Source organism: Dreissena polymorpha, chromosome 3, assembly GCF_020536995.1.
Source record: "Dreissena polymorpha isolate Duluth1 chromosome 3, UMN_Dpol_1.0, whole genome shotgun sequence".
NCBI lineage: Eukaryota > Metazoa > Mollusca > Bivalvia > Myida > Dreissenidae > Dreissena > Dreissena polymorpha.
The window spans coordinates 1,485,418-1,507,849 of NC_068357.1; the positions used below are offsets into that span (position 1 = coordinate 1,485,418).

The 22,432-nt window shown below is 37.3% G+C and overlaps 1 protein-coding gene across 6 annotated transcripts in view; it reads left to right on the plus strand.

The window, feature by feature from the left end:
* The window catches only part of LOC127872722 (uncharacterized), a 33,117-nt gene that overhangs the window by 806 nt on the left and 9,879 nt on the right, over nt 1–22,432 (plus strand). For all 6 annotated transcript variants that reach the window (XR_008045751.1, XR_008045752.1, XM_052416080.1 and 3 more), the window contains exons 2-12: nt 2,930–3,104; nt 3,529–3,609; nt 5,567–5,608; nt 6,645–6,916; nt 11,239–12,594; nt 14,204–14,458; nt 16,165–16,258; nt 16,910–17,076; nt 17,879–18,499; nt 19,805–19,846; nt 21,497–21,573. Coding sequence is in view for 4 of the 6 variants with exons in the window: in XM_052416080.1 (XP_052272040.1) it covers nt 2,975–3,104; nt 3,529–3,609; nt 5,567–5,608; nt 6,645–6,916; nt 11,239–12,594; nt 14,204–14,458; nt 16,165–16,258; nt 16,910–17,076; nt 17,879–18,499; nt 19,805–19,846; nt 21,497–21,573 (3,137 nt within the window). In the remaining 2 variants the exon portion in view is untranslated. The remainder of the gene's footprint in view (nt 1–2,929; nt 3,105–3,528; nt 3,610–5,566; nt 5,609–6,644; nt 6,917–11,238; nt 12,595–14,203; nt 14,459–16,164; nt 16,259–16,909; nt 17,077–17,878; nt 18,500–19,804; nt 19,847–21,496; nt 21,574–22,432) is intronic.

Consider the following 22,432-nt stretch of genomic DNA (forward strand, 5'->3'; position numbering starts at 1 on the left):
ATACATGTATATGCGATAAACATAAAGCAAAAAGTGTTTTATTTTTTATGAATCATGTGTATGTGCTTGTAATAATAAAATTTTGCATAGTTCATTATGTTTAATAAATATAAAACATGAAATGCTGTTATTTTCTATGCTTCAATTGTATGTATTAAATACATAAATAATAATATATAACATGAATGAACAATAATACAATTTTAAAAGAAGTTGGTCTTTTTCTTTTAAGAAAAGCTTATGCTTTACTATCGACTCACAAACTTTCAATTAGCTGTATATGTCTTTACGTAATTAGCAAACAATTAATTACCGAATCGGGCCTTTAATTTACCGACACGGGCCTTTAATGGCCAATTAGTAACCTATTAGTAAACAACTCACCGCTTTAATTATGATACAAACTGTGTAATTCACTGAAAGAGTAAATAAAGTAAGTTGAACACACAGTATATAATACCGCCAGACGGACGAACGAACAACGACGTTGAAGGTATTTTTTTTTTAAATACATAGAATAATAAAGCAATATATTATTTTCGATTGATAGTTATAATTTAAATATTATCTTATAAAAACTAATATATCATATTTTCATTGGATAGTTATAATTTAAATATTATTATATACAAACTAATATACATCATAGTTCACAACATATTTCTATTTTCCAGGATGGCATCGCAGAATCAACGGTCGAGCAGGGCGTCCCGACCTAGAGTTTTACGTGCTCGTCCCCCTGTTGCGCCGTGAGGCAGAAAGAGTGGATCTGCATTCCGCCTTGTGTCGGAGCACGCCCTGACTCGGGTACACCGGAAAATCTTCAAAGAAGTGCACGGGCGGCTCTTCGAGATCTGGGAGAAGTACGAAGACGATGACATGACAACTTCTCAACTGCTGAGAGCGTGCAGCCATATCATCGGGCTGGGACCGAGCACAACCCAGGATGACATCCACCATGAGGACTTCTGAAATGCAATACATTGTATATATGATTTGTGTATGTGTATGATAGGATAGTATGCTGTTGTATTTGTGTTTCTATATTTGTGCACTTTTGTATATGTGTATTAAAACAATGTTTGAATATATTTATGTAATCAATCTAGATATTGTTAAAATGTATGCATGCATTCACTTCTGATGCTGTTAATGTCAATTTATTGCAAATGTTTGTATATATTTATGTAATCTCTGCCATTTTTTTTAAATGTATGTATGCATTTACTTCTGATGTTTTAATATATTTATGTAATGTATTGTAAATGTATTATATGAAGCATTTAAATCGACTCTTAAACAATCTTGAAATAAAACAATTTTGTATTCCCATTGAACAGATGTTACAATCAAAGGTGCGAAAGTTTGATTTCACACCTATACGGTATTATTCACACCTATCCGCCTATATATTATCAGTGGGACGAAACGTCCAATGCCCTCCTACACAAATATCAGTGGCACGAACTGGTAGTGGCACGAAACGTCCAGCACCCTTTATTATTCTGTACAGTCAAGTTACCATTACCGGATCAGTAGCATAATAAAGTTGTTCTGGTGAAAAGCAATAACTGTTTTGAGACTTCTTTTACACCAGTTTGTTAAAATATTACCTTTGCTTAATGATTCAACACATAGACTTATTTTTAAACGTAGGCAAAATGTATTTGTGATACCTTTTTTTCGCCGCAAAATGCATTCATTAACGGATCAGTGGTAGCCATAACAGATCATGTGATCTAAACCAATCAGGGGGCTTCTGACAAGCTGTTTGAACTGTCGAAACATAAACAGAGTTGTTTACAATGACCAAGTTACATTGCCAGTTATAAATTTACTCATTTTTGTGTTATTGTTTTCTATATGTGATCTTGTATCTACACTTTCCAACAGAGTTATAGCATATGGTCGCAAAAAATGTTCAACCTTGATTTCGAAACGATACAGAAATCAACAAAGTCGTATATACATGTCAGCAAAACATACCGAAATGTTTGACGAAGCGTAGTTCCGATTACAACTTATTCGTTTTAAAGAACATTCCTTGAAGATGCTGTGTGCAGAATATAATCTAAAAATGTCAACTATTTATCACGATACGCAGTCTTGAACATCAAAGTGATATGCTATAGGTAATGATCAGGTAATGGTAACTTGACTGTACTAAGTAGTGTAGATATTGGTTATGGTATGAATGAATGTCTCTTTTGTAATAAATGTACAATGATTTATACTTTTAAACGTTACTTTAACAAAATACTAAAAATTAAAAATATGTTTTCTCTTGTAGCAGACCATCAGACAGAATCAATTTTGCTTTGATTTAATCAAACAACCGTTGAACAGACTTTACAAAGTGTGCACAGTAAAAGATTTACTGAAATAAAAAGAAAATTATTATAATAAATCAAAGTTAACAAAAAATCCAGGGCTGAAAACACTATAACCTGAACACATGCACCTGTATGGCAATCTGCAATCACTGCTTTCTAGTTGGCTGACATTTTGTATGCCCCCAGATGGAATCATCGGGGGCATATTGTTTTTGGCCTGTCTGTCTGTTATTCTGCCCCAAAACGTTAACCTCAAAATTTTAACTTTGTTTAAAGTTTTGCGATTACTATTGCAATATTTAAGATAGAAACTTGATATTTGGTATGCATGTGTATCTCATGGAGCTGCACATTTTGAGTGGTGAAAGGTCAAGGTCATACTTCAAGGTTAAAGGTAAAAAAAACAAATCCAAGGGAAGTAATAAGCTTTAAAGGGAGATTATTATCTGTACCTGCCAAATGATAAAAAAATATATAAATCAAAGCAGTGCAGTTGGGGGCATTGTGTTTCTGACCAACATCTCTTGTTATCGAAGCACTGTGAAAACATTTAAATGTGAAATTCATAAAAGCAACTATTCACCTTTATCCTTTAGGGTTGTGCAATGTGAAACCAGTGAAAGGCCACGAACACATCAGTCATGTCAGCGGAATGTACATCTACCCAGGGCGAGCAGACACTGTCTGGTGAGACCCAGGATGAAAACCCTGCAAATGAGATTACTAGCAACACAGACGTGAATAGCAGCCCTAACAGTCTAGGCTTCGTTGGTAAAAAGCTATATATTTAATAACTACATGTATATACATTTTTACAAGAGAGCACAAAACAATTTGATGAACACCTAAAACTCTGGGCAATTAAGTGAGAATCTGCCATCTTGAAATGTGGAAATCTTTAAAAAAAATGTGTTTAACTGCTTTACTATTAAAACTACTCTATGTGATTTAAAATAAGACCTATTTTGAATAAAGGTTTGTAAATATGGTTATAAGTTTCAAATGTCTTTTTTGTCTAACAAACATTTAAGATAGCAAGATGAAGATCCCTAAATACTAAACACATTGTAATTTGTATTATGAAATCCTGTGTGTGGTCTATTGTAAACATGTACATTGTGAATTTACATATTAGCCATTAACTAGTTACAACTTTTCTGACATTATTTAATCTTTATTGTGTTTTTTTATACAGATTATAAAGATGACCAGGCTGAGAATCCACCATTGGTTTATGGACCTGCAAATTACCATGACCAGGATGTCTTACTTTCATGTATGTGTATTGTGTGTACACCTAATGCTTTCATGTATGTGTTATTGTTTGTACACCTAATATCCTTTAACAAACATGTTTAAAATTTTGTGAAATCAAATATAACAAGCTTTATTGTAAAAGTTATGCACACTTTTGTTTACTTAGAACAAAAAAGTTATTATTTGTTATTTAACAGTTTCTATGTACATTCCAAGAAATTTCCAGTTTCGATCCACCATTGGTGAATCTTCATCAGACTGTAACTTTGTGGGAAATGCATGTTACAGGGCGGGTTTACTGCCGGAATGGTTCCCAGCAGTAAAAAAATGCCGGTAGATGTGGCTCAGTTGGTAGCCCCCCCTCGTCTCTGTTCATTACCCGTCTCTCCTTAGCTATCGCAACCGATTCCATAAGTTTTTTGAGTGCGGTGTTGTTTTCCCTATCAATCACTTTCACCCCCTCCCAGTCAATGACATGGTTGTGCCTAGCTATATGGTTTGTAACTGCACTAGAGTGTTCTGTTGCTTCTGATTCTCTCCTTCCTGACAGTGTGAAAACTTGTAGTCTGTTTTTGGCATCTTTTTTGTGCTCATTCATCTGAGTACCAAGTTTGCGACCAGTTTCTTCTATGTACACAGTTTCACAATTCTTGCACGGGATCTTGTTTACACAGCCACACACCTCTGCGGTCAGCGTCTTGTCCTAAGGATGTACGAGAAAGCGTCTGAGAGTGCTGTGTGGTCGTATTGCTACACTTATGTTGTGCTTTCTGTAGACTCACGCCAGCGCCTCAGATACATTTTTCACATAGGGAATGACTACCATACCCTTCGACTTATTCTTGGTTTTATCCCTTTCTTTCCTCCTTTTACACTTCCCCTCTTGCCTTTCTGCTATCTTCGTTTCCATGTCTTTAACCTCTTTGTTTATTGTCCATTGTGGATATTCACACACTTTCAAAGCTCCCCTGATGTGGTCAAGTTCCCTTTTCTGATCCTCTTTATCAGTCACTATAGTAAAACATCTGTTGACTAGAGTTCTTACCACACTCAATTTGTGAGATAACAGATGGTGGGAGTCGAATTGCAGATATTGATCTGTATGGGTAGGTTTCCTGTAAACCAATAACTTCACCAATCCATCCTCCTTTCACTCTATCAAAGAGTTCAGAAATGTTATCTTGCCCTCAGCTTCCTCCTCATTTGTGAATTTGATACTGCCTGTAGTATCAACTGTATTCAAATACAGTATTGCTGGCGCGAGTCTACAGAAAGCACAACATAAGTGTAGCAATGCGACCACACAGCACTCTCAGACGCTTTCTCGTACATCCTAAGGACAAGACGCTGACGGAAGAATTGTGAAACTGTGTACATAGGAGAAACAGGTCGCAAACTTGGTACTCTGATGAATGAACATAAAAAATATGCCCAAAACAGTCCACAAGTTTTCACGCGGTCAGGAAGGAGAGAATCAGAAGCAACAGAACACTCTAGTGCAGTTACAAACCATATAGCTAGGCACAACCATGTCATTGACTGGGAGGGGTGAAAGTGATTGATAGGGAAAACAACAACGCACTCAGAAAACTTAGGGAATCGGTTGCCATAGCTATTGAGATACGGGTAATGAACAGGGACGAGGGGGGGGCTACCAACTGAGCCACATCTACAGGCCTTTGTTTACTGCTGGGAACCATTCCAGCAGTAAACCCGCCCTGTGATGTGCATTTCTGGCAAATTTTCAGTCTGATGAAGATTCGCCAATGGTGGATCGAAACTGTCACGGTATGTGAAAAATTTCTTGGAATGTACATAGAAACTGTTAAATAATTTCCAAAAACATTCCTGATGAATTTCTTTTGAGACGTTATTATTTGTTGTTGTTATCAAACTACGCAATAAATTACTTAACATTATGTTTACTTTAAAAACCTAACTTATTTATTGCAAATTTGCTTTTTTTTATTTTGCAGATTCTAACTCGGACAGTCAAGTATACAATAAAGATACTAAAGGTAACTATGTTTATATTTCAAAATATTTGTTCTTAATAAACTATTTATTTCAAGCAAATATTAATCAAAGAGCAACAAGACAAACAAAATGTACACACCAGATTTCAAATGACGTCATTTTTATGCCCCCCTTCGAAGAAGAGGGGGTATATTGCTTTGCTCATGTCTGTCGGTCCGTCGCTCCGTCCACCAGGTGGTTGTCAGATGATAACTCAAGAATGCTTGGGCCTAGGATCATGAAACTTCATGGGTAGATTGATCATGACTCGCAGATGACCCCTATTGATTTTAAGGTCACTAGGTCAAAGGTCAAGGTCACGGTGACCCGAAATAGTAAAATGGTTTTCAGATGATAACTCAAGAACGCATATGCCTAGGATCATGAAACTTCATGGGTAGATTTATCATGACTCGCAGATGACCCCTATTGATTTTGAGGTCACAAGGTCAAAGGTCAAGGTCACACTGACCCAAAATAGTAAAATGATTTTCGGATGATAACTCAAGAACGCTTTTGCCTAGGATCATGACACTTCATAGGTACATTGATCGTGACTCGCAGATGACCCCTATTGATTTTCAGGTCACTAGGTCAAAGGTCAAGGTCACAGTGACAAAAAACCTATTCACACAATGGCTGCCACTACAACGGACAGCCTATATGGGGGGCATGCATGTTTTACAAACATCCCTTGTTTCTATAACATTGACCAAATTTTGGGCCAATGAATTGATACTGACACGGCTTCAGTTGGGTCTATATGCATTTATTTAACGGTACCCTTTCCCTCTCGGAAGCAAAGTGAAAATGGCTTTGTGCAAACAGTATAAAACCAGAACAACCTGCAAGTAACTCGCAGTCTGTTGAGGTTTTATGCTGTTTGCTGCTCATCAGTATCTAAATGAAGCCTTAACAACTTGAATCTAGTAAGAAAGATCTTTAAATATATTTATTTTTCTAAGAGACTACAAATGCATAAAAATACGTATATAAGTGGTAAAGGGTTAACACACTATGTTGTTGTTGTTTTTCCAGATGGTAACGGCATCCGTGGGCAGTGTGGCCTTTACAACCTGGGTAACACATGCTTCATGAACTCTGGCCTGCAGTGCCTCATGAGTACGGTGCCCATGGTGAAGTTCCTCATCAGTTACCATGGAAACGAGAAAACCAAAGACAGCACATTGCTAGGAGAGTTCCGCAGACTGTTTGGGAAGATCTGGAGTGGCCAGTTCTCGGTGGTTTACCCGAAGGAGTTTAAGCAGATCCTGGGCATCTATCATCCCCAGTTCCAGGATTATAGGCAGGTTAGTAGAGTTGTGTTAATTTATTGTTGGATTGATCTATACGTGATTTAGGCAGGTAGGATGAGTCGAGCACATTTCTAGTACTGGTCTATAAGTGATATAGGCAGGTAGGCAGAGTCAAGCACATTTCTTGTACTGGTCTATAAGTGATATAAGCAGGTAGGCAGAGTGGAGCACATTTCTTGTACTGGTCTATAAGTGATATTGGCTGGTAGGCAGAGTCAAGCACATTTCTTGTACTGGTCTATAAGTGATATAGGCAGGTAGGAAGAGTGGAGCACATTTCTTGTACTGATCTATAAGTGATATAGGCAGGTAGGCAGAGTCAAGCACATTTCTAGTACTGGTCTATAAGTGATATAGGCAGGTAGGCAGAGTCAAGCACATTTCTAGTACTGGTCTATAAGTGATATTGGCTGGTAGGCAGAGTCAAGCACATTTCTAGTACTGGTCTATAAGTGATATTGGCTGGTAGGCAGAGTCAAGCACATTTCTTGTACTGGTCTATAAGTGATATAGGCAGGTAGGCAGAGTGGAGCACATTTCTTGTACTGGTCTATAAGTGATTTAGGCTGGTAGGTTGAGTGGAGCACATTTCTTGTACTGGTCTATAAGTGATTTAGGCTGGTAGGTTGAGTGGAGCACATTTCTTGTACTGGTCTATAAGTGATTTAGGCTGGTAGGTTGAGTGGAGCACATTTCTTGTACTGGTCTGTAAGTGATTTTGGCTGGTAGGTTGAGTGGAGCACATTTCTTGTACTGGTCTATAAGTGATATTGGCAGGTAGGTAGAGTGGAGCACATTTCTTGTACTGGTCTATAAGTGATATTGGCTGGTAGGTAGAGTGGAGCACATTTCTTGTACTGATCTATAAGTGATATTGGCTGGTAGGCAGAGTGGAGCACATTTCTTGTACTGGTCTATAAGTGATATTGGCTTGTAGGAAGAGTCAAGCACATTTCTAGTACTGGTCTATAAGTGATATTGGCAGGTAGGTAGAGTCAAGCACATTTCTTGTACTGGTCTATAAGTGATATAGGCAGGTAGGCAGAGTGGAGCACATTTCTTGTACTGATCTATAAGTGATTTAGGCAGGTAGGCAGAGTGGAGCACATTTCTTGTACTGGTCTATAAGTGATATAGGCAGGTAGGCAGAGTGGAGCACATTTCTTGTACTGATCTATAAGTGATATAGGCAGGTAGGCAGAGTGGAGCACATTTCTTGTACTGGTCTATAAGTGATATTGGCTTGTAGGAAGAGTCAAGCACATTTCTAGTACTGGTCTATAAGTGATATAGGCAGGTAGGCAGAGTGGACCACATTTCTTGTACTGGTCTATAAGTGATTTAGGCAGGTAGGCAGAGTGGAGCACATTTCTTGTACTGGTCTATAAGTGATATAGGCAGGTAGGCAGAGTGGAGCACATTTCTTGTACTGGTCTATAAGTGATTTAGGCAGGTAGGCAGAGTGGAGCACATTTCTTGTACTGGTCTATAAGTGATTTAGGCAGGTAGGCAGAGTGGAGCACATTTCTTGTACTGGTCTATAAGTGATATTGGCTGGTAGGCAGAGTCAAGCACATTTCTTGTACTGGTCTATAAGTGATATTGGCTGGTAGGCAGAGTCAAGCACATTTCTTGTACTGGTCTGTAAGTGATATTGGCAGGTAGGCAGAGTGGAGCACATTTCTTGTACTGGTCTATAAGTGATTTAGGCAGGTAGGCAGAGTGGAGCACATTTCTTGTACTGATCTATAAGTGATATTGGCTGGTAGGCAGAGTGGAGAACATTTCTTGTACTGGTCTATAAGTGATATTGGCTGGTAGGCAGAGTGGAGCACATTTCTTGTACTGGTCTATAAGTGATTTAGGCAGGTAGGCATAGTGGAGCACATTTCTTGTAATGGTCTATAAGTGATATTGGCTGGTAGGCAGAGTGGAGCACATTTCTTGTACTGGTCTATAAGTGATATTGGCAGGTAGGCAGAGTGGAGCACATTTCTTGTACTGGTCTATAAGTGATTTAGGCAGGTAGGCAGAGTGGAGCACATTTCTTGTACTGGTCTTTAAGTGATATAGGCAGGTAGGTAGAGTGGAGCACATTTCTTGTACTGGTCTGTAAGTGATATTGGCTGGTAGGCAGAGTCAAGCACATTTCTTGTACTGGTCTATAAGTGATATTGGCTGGTAGGTAGAGTGGAGCACATTTCTTGTACTGGTCTATAAGTGATATTGGCTGGTAGGTAGAGTGGAGCACATTTCTTGTACTGGTCTATAAGTGATATTGGCTGGTAGGCAGAGTCAAGCACATTTCTTGTACTGGTCTATAAGTGATATGGGCAGGTAGGCAGAGTCAAGCACATTTCTAGTACTGGTCTATAAGTGATATAGGCAGGTAGGCAGAGTGGAGCACATTTCTTGTACTGGTCTATAAGTGATATGGGCAGGTAGGCAGAGTGGAGCACATTTCTTGTACTGGTCTATAAGTGATATTGGCAGGTAGGCAGAGTCAAGCACATTTCTTGTACTGGTCTATAAGTGATATTGGCTGGTAGGTAGAGTGGAGCACATTTCTTGTACTGGTCTATAAGTGATATTGGCTGGTAGGCAGAGTCAAGCACATTTTTTGTACTGGTCTATAAGTGATATTGGCTGGTAGGCAGAGTGGAGCACATTTCTTGTACTGATCTATAAGTGATTTAGGCAGGTTGGCAGAGTGGAGCACATTTCTTGTACTGGTCTATAAGTGATTTAGGCAGGTAGGTAGAGTGCAGCACATTTCTTGTACTGGTCTATAAGTGATATAGGCAGGTAGGCAGAGTCAAGCACATTTCTTGTACTGGTCTGTAAGTGATATTGGCTGGTAGGTAGAGTGGAGCACATTTCTTGTACTGATCTATAAGTGATATGGGCTGGTAGGTAGAGTGGAGCACATTTCTAGTACTGGTCTATAAGTGAAATAGGCAGGTAAGGACAGTGCTTGTATTGATTTATAACGAATATATATATAAACCTTGCTCTGGTAAAACGGGGTTTTATGCATTTGTGTAAAGTGTCATCCCAGATTAGCCTGTGCAGTCGCAAAGGTTGGTCAGGGATGACCTTTTCTGATTTTAATGTATTTTTTGTATAAATGAAGAACCGTTTTAGAGAAAATCCATTTTATGCGGAAAGTGTTGTCCCTGATTAGCCTGTGTTAACTGCACAGGCTGGTCTGGTACAACACCTTAGGGATATGCATTAAACCCTGTTTTTTTGCATAGCTAGGCTCATATACATATATGGTCAAATTGGGTAAAAAATTAGCTGCGTTTTTACCAACTGGGAAATTTATTACTATGCTGAAATCCTTATGAAATCTGTACAAATAATAAGTTGCATATTAACATCAAAGTGGTGAGTGGCGACGTCGATGCCTAGACAGATATTTTTCGCTGTTTTATACCCTTTAATACTTGTGTTAAAAGCCTCCAACCACGTCAGCAAGAAATTTACGAGCGTTTGTTTTGTATTGATATTTGCTCTCAATCTCGAGTTTACTCGTTACCAAATTTCTTTGCGGGATGACCTTATGATAGATCCACTTAGAAATTTTACTGTGGGTAACGTAGAGATATAAAGCAAATTTAAATATGAAAAAAGAGCTAATCGCTTTCTTACTGATATGGCTGGAAAGTGAGCGTCATTCTAAAATTAAACAAAAGTAGTGAAGAAACGGCGAAAAAAACCTGTCTCTGCATGGACATCGCCATATTGACTATCACGTTAGTACCCCCATTCTGTACAGAAGATATTTCTGCTGGAATTGATTTCAGTCTTAATGGTTTGCCAAATATAATAGGCTGTCATAAATCTAAATCACAAAGACTTTATGCTTAAGGTGTTAGGAAATGCTGTGCGAAGACCCAACTGGCAACTGGCAATTTTAAAAAAGCTGTCATATAATTTGACAAAAAACTGACATCATGTACAGAAATGAAATCGACGGACATTTTTTTAAACACAGTTTGAACCTTTTTGATGTTCGTTATATTTTTTTTGGAAAAACACAAAACTATTCTGTTTAAATTTAAAAACCCTTAATACATAGGTACTTTTTGAAATATTTTATCTGTTGGAAAGTTTGTTGGAAAGGCTACTAACATACATACATTTGTGTTTCTTTATCACATTTAAGCATGCATGCATTGTACCTTATGATATGAAAATTGCATGAGAAATGTTTATCTTTATAATAGATTTATGTTAAAAATGTCTACACAAGTTATGCCATTCTTTTAATTCTTGTAACTTAATTATAAAAATGCTGACTTGTATTTCAGCATGACTGCCAGGAATTCCTGGCCCTTTTATTGGACAGCCTACATGAGCAACTCAACTTCAAGGGACAATGGACCAATCAGAACACAGAGGCTGGACCTAGCTGCAGTAAACAGCCAATCACGTATGAGCACAACATAAACAACAAAACATGCAGAAGAAACGTACCTCAGACGGTAGCAAAGAATCAAACGTGCGATAAATCGCGGAATGCCAATTCTAGAGAATCAACGTTGACGTTTGATAACATGAAGGGCTGCAAATCACCAGAGAATTCGAGCTCTGTATCAACGTTGACATTTGATAACATGAAATCACCAGAAAGTTCAAGCTCTGAAACACCAGTCGAGGAAAGTTCGATGAACAGACCTCAAGTGTGCAAGAGTAAAGGCATACAGAATCTTATATCATACACAGTAAACCAGATCTCAGAAGATAGCAATCATTCCAATCTGTCGGAACAAAGCTCGGATTCTGATCAGTGTTCGGTGATGAAGAATCTGAAGTTACGATCCAGTCCATGCGAAGGGCTGTCAAATAAAATTGTTAACGACTGTGCGGACAAAGACTGCGGCGTATCGTCCACAGATATGGACGATGTTGATATGGAAACAGAGGGAGAGGGCACTGATAATTTTGGGGAAGAGATTGTTAGTTTTAAGCGTGTTTCTAGTCTTCAGGATTTGAGGCTGTCTGCCAAAGTTAAAAGCATGACAAAGGCCTCAAGCGAACAAGATTTACTGTGGGACAGCCGTGTTGACTCAGACTGTGATATTGATAAAACTGGCTCTGCTAGTTTGGACTTAAAGGAATCAGTGGGTAAAAGTACACGTTCTGAACAAATGGAGGCCAGCTTTGAACCACAGGTTCTGAACAATGCTATTCCTATGGTGTCTGTGCCGTCCCTTGTGGATTTGTACTCAAAGGAAACGAAAACTCTCAACACAAATGTGCTGGCAACCGAGTTCATATCTGAAACTGTGATGAATACAGATTCGGAAAAGTTTGCCAAAGAGGACAACACCAGTAGAAGTGAGGCAATGATTGAAGAAGATGACATCCTGCAGAGTATAGCTGAGGTGACGACAAAAACAGACGGATACGAGACAAAGAGAGTCAAAGACATCAACATTCGTGCGGACAAGAAGACGAAATTTCCGAAAGGGGCTTGCGGGGGTAATAGCATTCCCGAGAAAGAGGAGTGTTTTTCGCTTAGTGGCGTAAAGAGGATGAAGTTTGAAGGGACGGAGAAGAATCTGCAGATGCAGGAGATGTGTAAGCTGCAGAAAGAGGCGTTGCTGTGTGAGGCAATGAGGTCTGACCGGCCGAGTACCAGCAGAGGGAACACTGGAGTGGAGGTAAGATGTCTGACCTGCCAAGTACCAGCAGGGGAACACTGGAGAGGAGGTAGCCTTTCTAGCCTGAATGACTGGTTTTGAAGTAGGCAGAGGATGTCCTAAAGAAGGAATGGAATTTTTTTTTTCCCTGCCAAAGGCTATAGATATAGAATTGGCGTTTTCCGTCTGTCAGTCAGTTCGTCAGTCAGTCAGTCCATCTGTAGCAAAACTTTTTAGGGCTATATCTCAGATACTTTATAAGATATCAACATGAAACTAAATAGGTGTATAGATACCAATGAGGATAAGTGCCATGCATAAGAACCACAAACTTACACTTTCTTTAATAAGAGTTATTGCCCTTTGTTTGTATTTTGTATGATGAAACTTTTAGGGCTATATCTCGAATACGATACAACATTTCACCATGAAACTTCATCATGAATAAATATGGAATTAAGTGCAATGCACAAAAACCATAACCCTGCACTTTCTTAACTAAGAATTAGTGTGCTTTGTTGTTTGTGTATAATTCAACTTTTCAAGCCTTTATCTCAGATACGCTACAAGATTAATTGCAATTCATAAAAACAATTACCATTCACTTAATTATAATGTTTTAATTATTACCCTACACTTAATACTTTTTATCTAGGGATTGACACTGATCCATACAAAAAGGTCATTTGGTAGGGGATATCATTTATTTTTGTTGCAGCAAAAACACTGGATAGGATGTAAATGAGCAGCTTGTTAAAAGAATTTTAAAGGAGGCAGGTGATTTTGTGTAGAAGAAATTGAATTTGTTCATTTGAGCTCAAATCTGTGAAAACCAGACTTGATAAACATGAGCGAGTGTCCTCCTGACCCAAACTAGTGTGCAGTCCACACAGCTCATTAGGGACTTAACTTTTTGCGTTAATGGAGTTTTTTGTTGTCCTCTACCAGTGAAACCGGAGGGGACTTATGGTTTGCGCTGTGTTTGTCTGTCACACTTTTATTGATCCTGCGGTAACTTTAAAAGTTCTTCATATTTTTCCATGTAACTTGTTACATGGACAGATGGCAATATGGACGTCATTATGCACGTCATTTCATTTTGTTCCTACGTCAAGAATTCAGGTTACTATGGCAACAAATAGACTAGAAATATTAACAAATACATAAAGACTAGAAATCTTGCTGAAATTGGATTCTGCGATAGCTTTAAAGGTTCTTCATATTTTTTCATGATACTTAAAATATGGATAGATGGCAATATGGAGATTATGCATGTCATTTCATTTTGTTCCTACGTCAATAATTCTGGTTGCTATGGCAACAAATGGACTAGAAATATTGCTGAAAATGGTCGAGTTTCCACCGGTAAGGGACTTATATTACTTGGCAATAGTCTTGTTTACAGATGTCTCTTTTACACCAAATTGGATTTGAAGGGTCATGCCATATTATCCTGTGTGGACTACTCTTTTCTAAAATGCATTAAGCCCAGTTTTCCCAGAATGTTGGATATTGTGATTGAATTACGAATGTTGGATATTGTGATCGAATAACATGCATTAAGCCCAGTATTCCCAGGACGTGGCTGATAATATTTTTGTATCAGATAATGCTGCATTGATACTTTCAGTCCACATTCAAGAAGGACACAAGTCCAAGCCTCGGCAGTGACATCGAGAGTGAACTACCTGACCCTGAAGATGCCGACATGGACTTGTCTGATGTGGAGGATGGGCCGGCTGTGATGTCATGTGACGTGTCATGTGACCTGGAGGCGGCGTACACGGCACGGGACGTGGTTGCTGCTGAGGAGGCGTGGCAGAAATACCTGAACAGGAATGACAGTGTCATTGTGGACACTTTCCAGGGGCAGTTCAAGTCTACGGTAGGGTGCCTGATTTGTGTTGTTGTTGTTATTTATTGTCCCATTCCTTGAATCAACAATCCTTTTTATTTATTTTTTCAAAACGATTGCACATTTATTAGGTATATTTCCTATGTTTGGCATTGACTTATTTTTATTGTTCTGAACACAAAAGAAATAAATATTTATTAATTTAAACTAATTCCTGTTTTATCTAAATTTCTAAACAGTGTATTTTTACACCATTCGGAGTGCAAAAATTGTATTGTTTTGACAACAATTTTGGAAATTAATGTGTAGTTGATTTGCTAAAAATATGCTTCAAAATTGAGAATTAGAGTGTTTCCATTATAATGTGAGTTAAGTTTCACCCCAGGTCACTCCTCACAGCACAGGCTATATAGGGATGAAAACCACTGTTTAAAAGGGATTTTTTGTTTAAAGTAAGTCTCTTCTTTAAAGAAAATCCAGCGTATGTTGAATCATGTTGTCCAGGATTAGCCTGTGCAAACGGCGCAACTGGGATAACATTTTGTTTATGTGCATGCATCATCTCAGAGTGAGGCTGTGATTTATTTGTTATATTCATGTGTCCTGCTGTTTCTAGTTTTATATATTCATGTGTCCTGCTGTTTCTAGTTTTATATATTCATGTGTTCTGCTGTTTCTAGTTTTATATATTCATGTGTCCTGCTGTTTCTAGTTTTATATATTCATGTGTCCTGCTGTTTCTAGTTTTATATATTCATGTGTTCTGCTGTTTCTAGTTTTCTATATTCATGTGTCCTGCTGTTTCTAGTCTTCTATATTCATGTGTTCTGCTGTTTCTAGTTTTATATATTCATGTGTCCTGCTGTTTCTAGTTTTATATATTCATGTGTTCTGCTGTTTCTAGTTTTCTATATTCATGTGTTCTGCTGTTTCTAGTTTTCTATATTCATGTGTCCTGCTGTTTCTAGTCTTCTATATTCATGTGTCCTGCTATTTCTAGTCTTCTATATTCATGTGTCCTGCTGTTTCTAGTCTTCTATATTCATGTGTCCTGCTGTTTCTAGTTTTATATATTCATGTGTCCTGCTGTTTCTAGTCTTCTATATTCATGTGTCCTGCTGTTTCTAGTTTTATATATTCATGTGTCCTGCTGTTTCTAGTTTTCTATATTCATGTGTCCTGCTGTTTCTAGTCTTCTATATTCATGTGTCCTGCTGTTTCTAGTTTTATATATTCATGTGTTCTGCTGTTTCTAGTTTTCTATATTCATGTGTCCTGCTGTTTCTAGTCTTCTATATTCATGTGTCCTGCTGTTTCTAGTTTTATATATTCATGTGTCCTGCTGTTTCTAGTTTTCTATAGTCATGTGTCCTGCTGTTTCTAGTTTTATATATTCATGTGTCCTGCTGTTTCTAGTTTTCTATATTCATGTGTCCTGCTGTTTCTAGTCTTCTATATTCATGTGTCCTGCTGTTTCTAGTTTTATATATTCATGTGTTCTGCTGTTTCTAGTTTTCTATATTCATGTGTCCTGCTGTTTCTAGTCTTCTATATTCATGTGTCCTGCTGTTTCTAGTTTTATATATTCATGTGTCCTGCTGTTTCTAGTCTTCTATATTCATGTGTCCTGCTGTTTCTAGTCTTCTATATTCATGTGTCCTGCTATTTCTAGTTTTCAATATTCATGTGTCCTGCTGTTTCTAGTTTTCTATATTCAATGCCCCTACTGTTTTTAGGTGGTGTGTGGAGAGTGCAGCCAGGTGTCTGTGACGTTTGAACCCTTCATGTACCTTTCAGTGCCAGTACCTCGCGCAATGGAGAGGCAGATATGTAAGAGGAGTTGGAAGACCGTTTTTAAAAAGCTGCTCAAGGGTTTTCTTTAAATTCATAAATTTATACAATTCTGTTAAGTCTGGGGAAATGTGTGTTTTGTTTGTTGTTTCTGTTTTATTTGTTTTTCATTAAGAAGGTTTCAACAAGTTATGTTTCTAAAATGATTAATATTTTGTCTATTTGTAGATGGAGTACATTTGATTTCTTATAGAAAATGTTACATTGTATATTTAAAACGTTTCCAGAAGTACAATTTAGTACAATTCAAGTTAAGGTTCCTCTATGGAATGTTGGGAAAAGATTTCCCCGTGCAGTCTTGGGCCTTTTCCACAGAGTTCTGATAAACACTACTTTATAGTAAACAGTTAACAAGTAAAATGCACTGTTCTGCCTTAAAATTGGCTAATCGGAGAGTATGTTTATAATGTTAATCCCATAGTGTGTCTGTGTTGTTTGTATGCAAGAGTTTTACGTTATATATAAGACGCCGTTTAATTTGACTATAAAACTCTGAACGAAATTCCAGTGACAAAATACTCTCAGTTTGAGTTTCAATGACTCGAAGTTTCTAAGCGGTTTCTTTTGACCACAAATTAACAAGGATCACGAGTACCAAAGTTGCGCAAATACTCCTTGTTTATTTCTCAGGTATAGTGTTTATTTCACCCGGTGTGGAGCCCACCCAGTACCTGCTGGTCATGCACAAACAAGACAAGGTTTCAAAGGTCAAACAAGAACTCTGTAATGTGATTGGTCGAAATGTTGATGACATCATCATAGCTGAGGTGTTGGATTGGCATGTCTCAAGAATATTGGTATGGATTAATATTTATGAATTTCTTTAGGGTAAATTATTACTGTTTACGTTGAATTGCAAAATGGAATGATATCCAGCTAGTTTACATCAAATTCAGTTGTTTTCAATAAATACAAATTGTCTGTATTCCTCAACCAACTTAAGTCTAAAGTCAAAAGTAGTTCTCAGAACTGTAATGTTTTAATGGTTCAATACAGTTCAATGTGGCACAGACTTTAAGTCCTTTTATTTCACAATTCTTAATTTAGAACAATTTATTTATGGTATTAGTAACATTTGTAGAAGATATATATTCAAAGGTTGAACACATTTTCTAAGTTCTGAGTCTATTCTTAACTTAATTCAAGTCTAACAATGGGTTTGTGAATATGCCCACGTTTTTTTTTTCCCTAAAGCTTTGAAGATAATCAAAATAATTATTGAGTTATTTTGATTTATTCTTCACTGACATAAAATGAAATTATTTTATCACCATAAGGTTACTATTTTCATGAAATTATTCAATTGAATCTTTTTAAAATGTTAACAAATACTTATACTTATTTAAAAAGACAATTTCTTTGCATTGGTAGATTATTGATTGTTTTCCCTTGGTGAATATAGAAAATACTTATTTTGTTGCTCATTCGTATCTTAGGGTTTGAAAACATTAAGACTTAAATCTAGCAAAAAATATCTTAAATTTAACTTGATTTTGTTAGGGACTTCAACTGTGTTAAAACGAGTATTGGTTTGGTAAAGAGTTAAGTTTATGATATAAGTAAAGCAGCAGCACTTACAATATTTCTCTATATGAACAGGAAGACAACACCATGCTACGTTACATCAATGACTCCACCAGGAAACTGTATGCATTCGAGATGGACAGCATCAGCGTAACACACAACCTAGACAACCTTAGCTGCTCCCAAATGGGGACGTCCGATCCCAATGATGTTTTCTCCCACGTTGAAACCTTTACACAAAGCGGGAACATTAAATCTGAGCGGGCGACCAGTCCAGACGAATCTGTTACCTCGGCGTACGGCTACAACAATGATAACGGGGACCAGTCTAATTACGTGTCACATTCCAACAACGACCTTGACATCATGGGAACCGGCCTCTGGGAATGGGGTCAAAGGTCAAACACGGAAAAACGTCGGGGAAGCCTGGAGACGGAACCTGAGGATGGTTGGCTGGGGGCTGATAGCACGACCGCTGTGGCCTCATCGGAACCGGATTTGACTGAGGTGGTTTCCTCAGCGATAAGTGGTTCCAGCCAATCAATGGAGGTCGGGGAGAAAGGGGTCGTGAGTAGTTCGAAGGGCGGGAAGGAGAATGACTGGAAGTCGTGTGCAATCTGTCTGGAGGAGCTTCCTGAAATGGACCTCATGGTGCATACAACGTGCAGTGGAACTTTCTGCTCTACTTGCCTTGAGGTAATTAATTTTTATATTCCTGGTATGTAATTTTTATATTCCTGATTTTTTTGTGGTTATGCAGCTTGGGTTTAGTTGTTTTAAAACCTGATTTCTTTATTTGCTAATCCTGGTTTCAGTAGTTAACAATCCTGGTTACAGTAGTTTACAATCCTGGTTACAGTAGTTTACAATCCTGGTTACAGTAGTTTACAATCCTGGTTACAGTAGTTTACAATCCTGGTTACAGTAGTTTACAATCCTGGTTACAGTAGTTTACAATCCTGGTTACAGTAGTTTACATTCCTGCTGTCAATAGTCTGATTGAACTGTTTTCAAATCCTGTTTTCAATTGTTATGTCCCCGGATCGATTGATCGGGGGTATATTGTTTTTGTCCTTTCTGTCTGTCATTGTCTGTCTGTCACAAAACTTAAACCTTGGTCATAACTTTTGCAATATTAAAGAGCAACTTGATATTTGGCATGCATGTGAAGCTCATGGCACTGCATATTTTGAGTGGTGAAAGGTCAAGGTCATCCTTCAAGGTCAAAGGTCAAATATATGGCTTCAAAGTGGCTCAGTAGGGGGCATTGTGTTTCATAAACACAGCTCTTGTTTTAAATTACACTAAGGTATGTGATGTATTTGTTTGTTCTGCTGATTTCCTTGTGAATGTCTATAACTCCTACTAAATGCATCTCTTCTTGTGTGGAAAATTTTATTGTTTCCGTTTATGGTGAAAAACCTATAGTTTGATGAGTAGTAGTTACATGTAGAGGTAAATTAAAGCCTTTGAATTTGTTTTCAGACAAAACAAATAAAATTAAATATTAGGTTAGCATAGACGTAATGCCAACATTAAAAATTTTCATAGTATATGGCTTTAATCTCCACTATAAATGGGATTTTCTTTTGTTCATTTGCAAGTCCAAACTTAATCGCTAGGTTTGTTCATGTACAGTATGAAATATCAAATATGACAGTTAAGTTACCCTAGTTATGTGATCTTTACATATTTTCTACTAGGGGAATGTTTATTAATGCCAGACAGAATTTTCAGCACATTGTGCATTCAAACACCTACGCTGTTTTAGTATTTTCATCTATGAGATATGAAAACTCCCCTAGCCACCAGTTGAAGTGATAAACTTGGTCCACTGGAATTCTTGTAGACTCTACAGAAAGCTAAGGTTAAAGATTGTTCCTCACAAAATTATGATTTGATGTCATGTGCATGATGGTCTGGTTGCTTGGTTGAAAATTTGGCTCACAATAATTTACAGTTAATATATAAATATACAAAAATGCATTTGTGTTTTTGCAGATGTCTGTTCAGCATTACAGTGAGAGTGCCTTTTGTTGTCCGGTAAGTGAACAACTCTGTGAGATGTATCTCGTGTCTAGGAAACTTAGGAGCCTTTTTCTGGGAAATCTGGGCTAATTAAATGTGCTTTTATTCATGTCCCACATTAGCCTGTGCAGTCCTAACTGGCTGATCAGGGACCACACTGTCTTTTTTATGGTATTTTTTAATTTAAAGGAACTCTGTTAGCGAAAATCCAGTTTCTGCAGAAATAGAGAATATTTTATCCTATTACCAGATGAAAATCGATAGAATAACAACGATCGTATAAACTTAAGCTTTATACTATCGCTGTTTTTAGATCAGATTTTGGGTTTTTCCAAAAAATTGAGAATCTGTTTCTGTCAACTACAGAAAGATAAAATCGTCAAAAATGCAATATTTTATCATTATTAGTGGAAAAGGGGAGGAAATAATAGGATAAATAGAATATTATGTGAGTTTTAGATAAAGATTAAGTTAATCATGCTCGGCACAAACCATGGTACCGCTCAGCAAGCCTCGCGCTACATCGGTTCTCAGCCTCGCATGATAAACTTGATCTTTATCCAAAACTCACATAATATTCTATTTATTCTATTATTTCCTCACAATTTTCCATTAATAACTGTCAAATATGGCATTTTTTGACGATTTAGTTTTTCCGTAGTTGACAAAAACAGATTCTCCAATTTTTGAAAAACCCAAATCTGATCTAAAAATAGCGATAGTATAAAGCTCATGTTTATACGATCGTTGTTATACTATCGATTTTCATCTGGTAATAGGATAAAGTATCGTTCCAGGATAATCTATGCAGATTGCACAGTTTAATCTGGTACAACACTTTAAGCACATGCATAAAGCCCTGTTTTTCAAGAGAAATTTGAGAAGCAAAAAGCCAGTACATGTGCTAGACCTCTAAGGTGTTTAACAGTTACATGAAATAAAGTTACTGCTTGACAGGTCAGGTCATCAATTGATATTTACCTCAATAAAAATGCAAGAATGTAATTTCTTTCAACTGGTATACCCATACCTGGCCTGACCCAGCTTGCTCAGTTGGGTGACCTCTGGTCTACCAAACTTGGGGGTAGAGTACAAATCATCATAACCTATGTGTGCATTGGCAACACAATTATTTGTTTGGACATTTCCCCTCCTATCTTTGAACATGTAGGGCATTCACCATGACTCTCTTTAGTATGTGAACTAAGCACTAACTGCTTAATTGCTAGGATATCCTTAGGTTGACTTACACAATTGTGAGTAGGTTAAATGCTATCAGTGAATACTGTTAAATGTTGCGAAAATCTAGCCAAAATGACCCAACAAACATGTATTAGTTTACTTAAAAATGAATAGTAATCCTTTCAACAAATTGATGTTCAAATAAAGTTAAACAGTAAACCTTTGAGCAGTTTGATATTTCACACTTTAAGAGTAATACTTTGTAGTGTTGGATGTTTTACAGTTGAACAGTCACTCTTGGTACTGTTTGATGGTATTTAGTTAAACAGTCATACATTAAAAAGTTTGATGTTTTTTTCCAGTTAAACAATGATACTTTGAACAGCGAAATGTTTTACTTTTGAACAGTAATATTTTTAGCAGATTGACATTTTTCAATTTAGCAGTAATTCTTTATATTTTCTGATATTTACTGCCAATCAGGTGTGCTCAACCCCTGCTGAGATCACAGAAGACTTTGTGCCGCTTGCAAATGCTGCCAACCACAAGCCCAAAACAAGGTAAAATCCTTGCCCATAAGTAGGTAAAATCCTTGCCCATAACTGGGTAAAATCCTTGCCCATAACTGGGTAAAATCCTTGCCCATAACTAGGTAAAATCCTTGCCCATAACTGGGTAAAATCCTTGCCCATAACTAGGTAAAATCCTTGCCCATAACTAGGTAAAATCCTTTCCCATAACTAGGTAAAATCCTTGCACATAACTAGGTAAAATCCTTGCCCATACAGGGCTCAACATAAATTTTTGAAGCCACTTGTCCAGTCGGACAAGTAGACCAAAATTTCACTTGTCCTGACCAAAAAGCAACTTGTCCTGACCATTATATCTTATTCTGCTCAGCTCTTTGCAAAATAATGAAATAATACAAAATGCTCAAATCATAAAGACTTTAATCGTTCGATATACATGTTAACATAATTGTAGGCAATTTCAATACAAAAAGAACTGACGCTTCTTTTCGTAATTGCATTTTGTTTTTTGGCGACCTTTAGGTATTTTTTAGGTAAGTTTCTTGTGATTTTGAAGACAAAAAACCCAAAGGAAAGCAGATTAGACATTTTTTAAGCAGACGACATTGTACTACATGTAACAAAAACAAACCACAAATGGAAATGATGTCGTAAAATCATTATATACATAGAAATGACGTCACTACGTTAATTGTCTGTAAGATCGATCTGTACCGGTGTCGTAAAATGCATATTCTTAACAAGGGAGAATATTCTTATTATCTTGGCAAAGAAAAATGTTAAGGGTAGCTTCCCTTGTGAACAGTACGGTTTAGTATCACATGGAACTATCGGAATATCTAGCGCATTGTCGTTTAAACCTACACATTTAATATAATCGAAAAAGTTT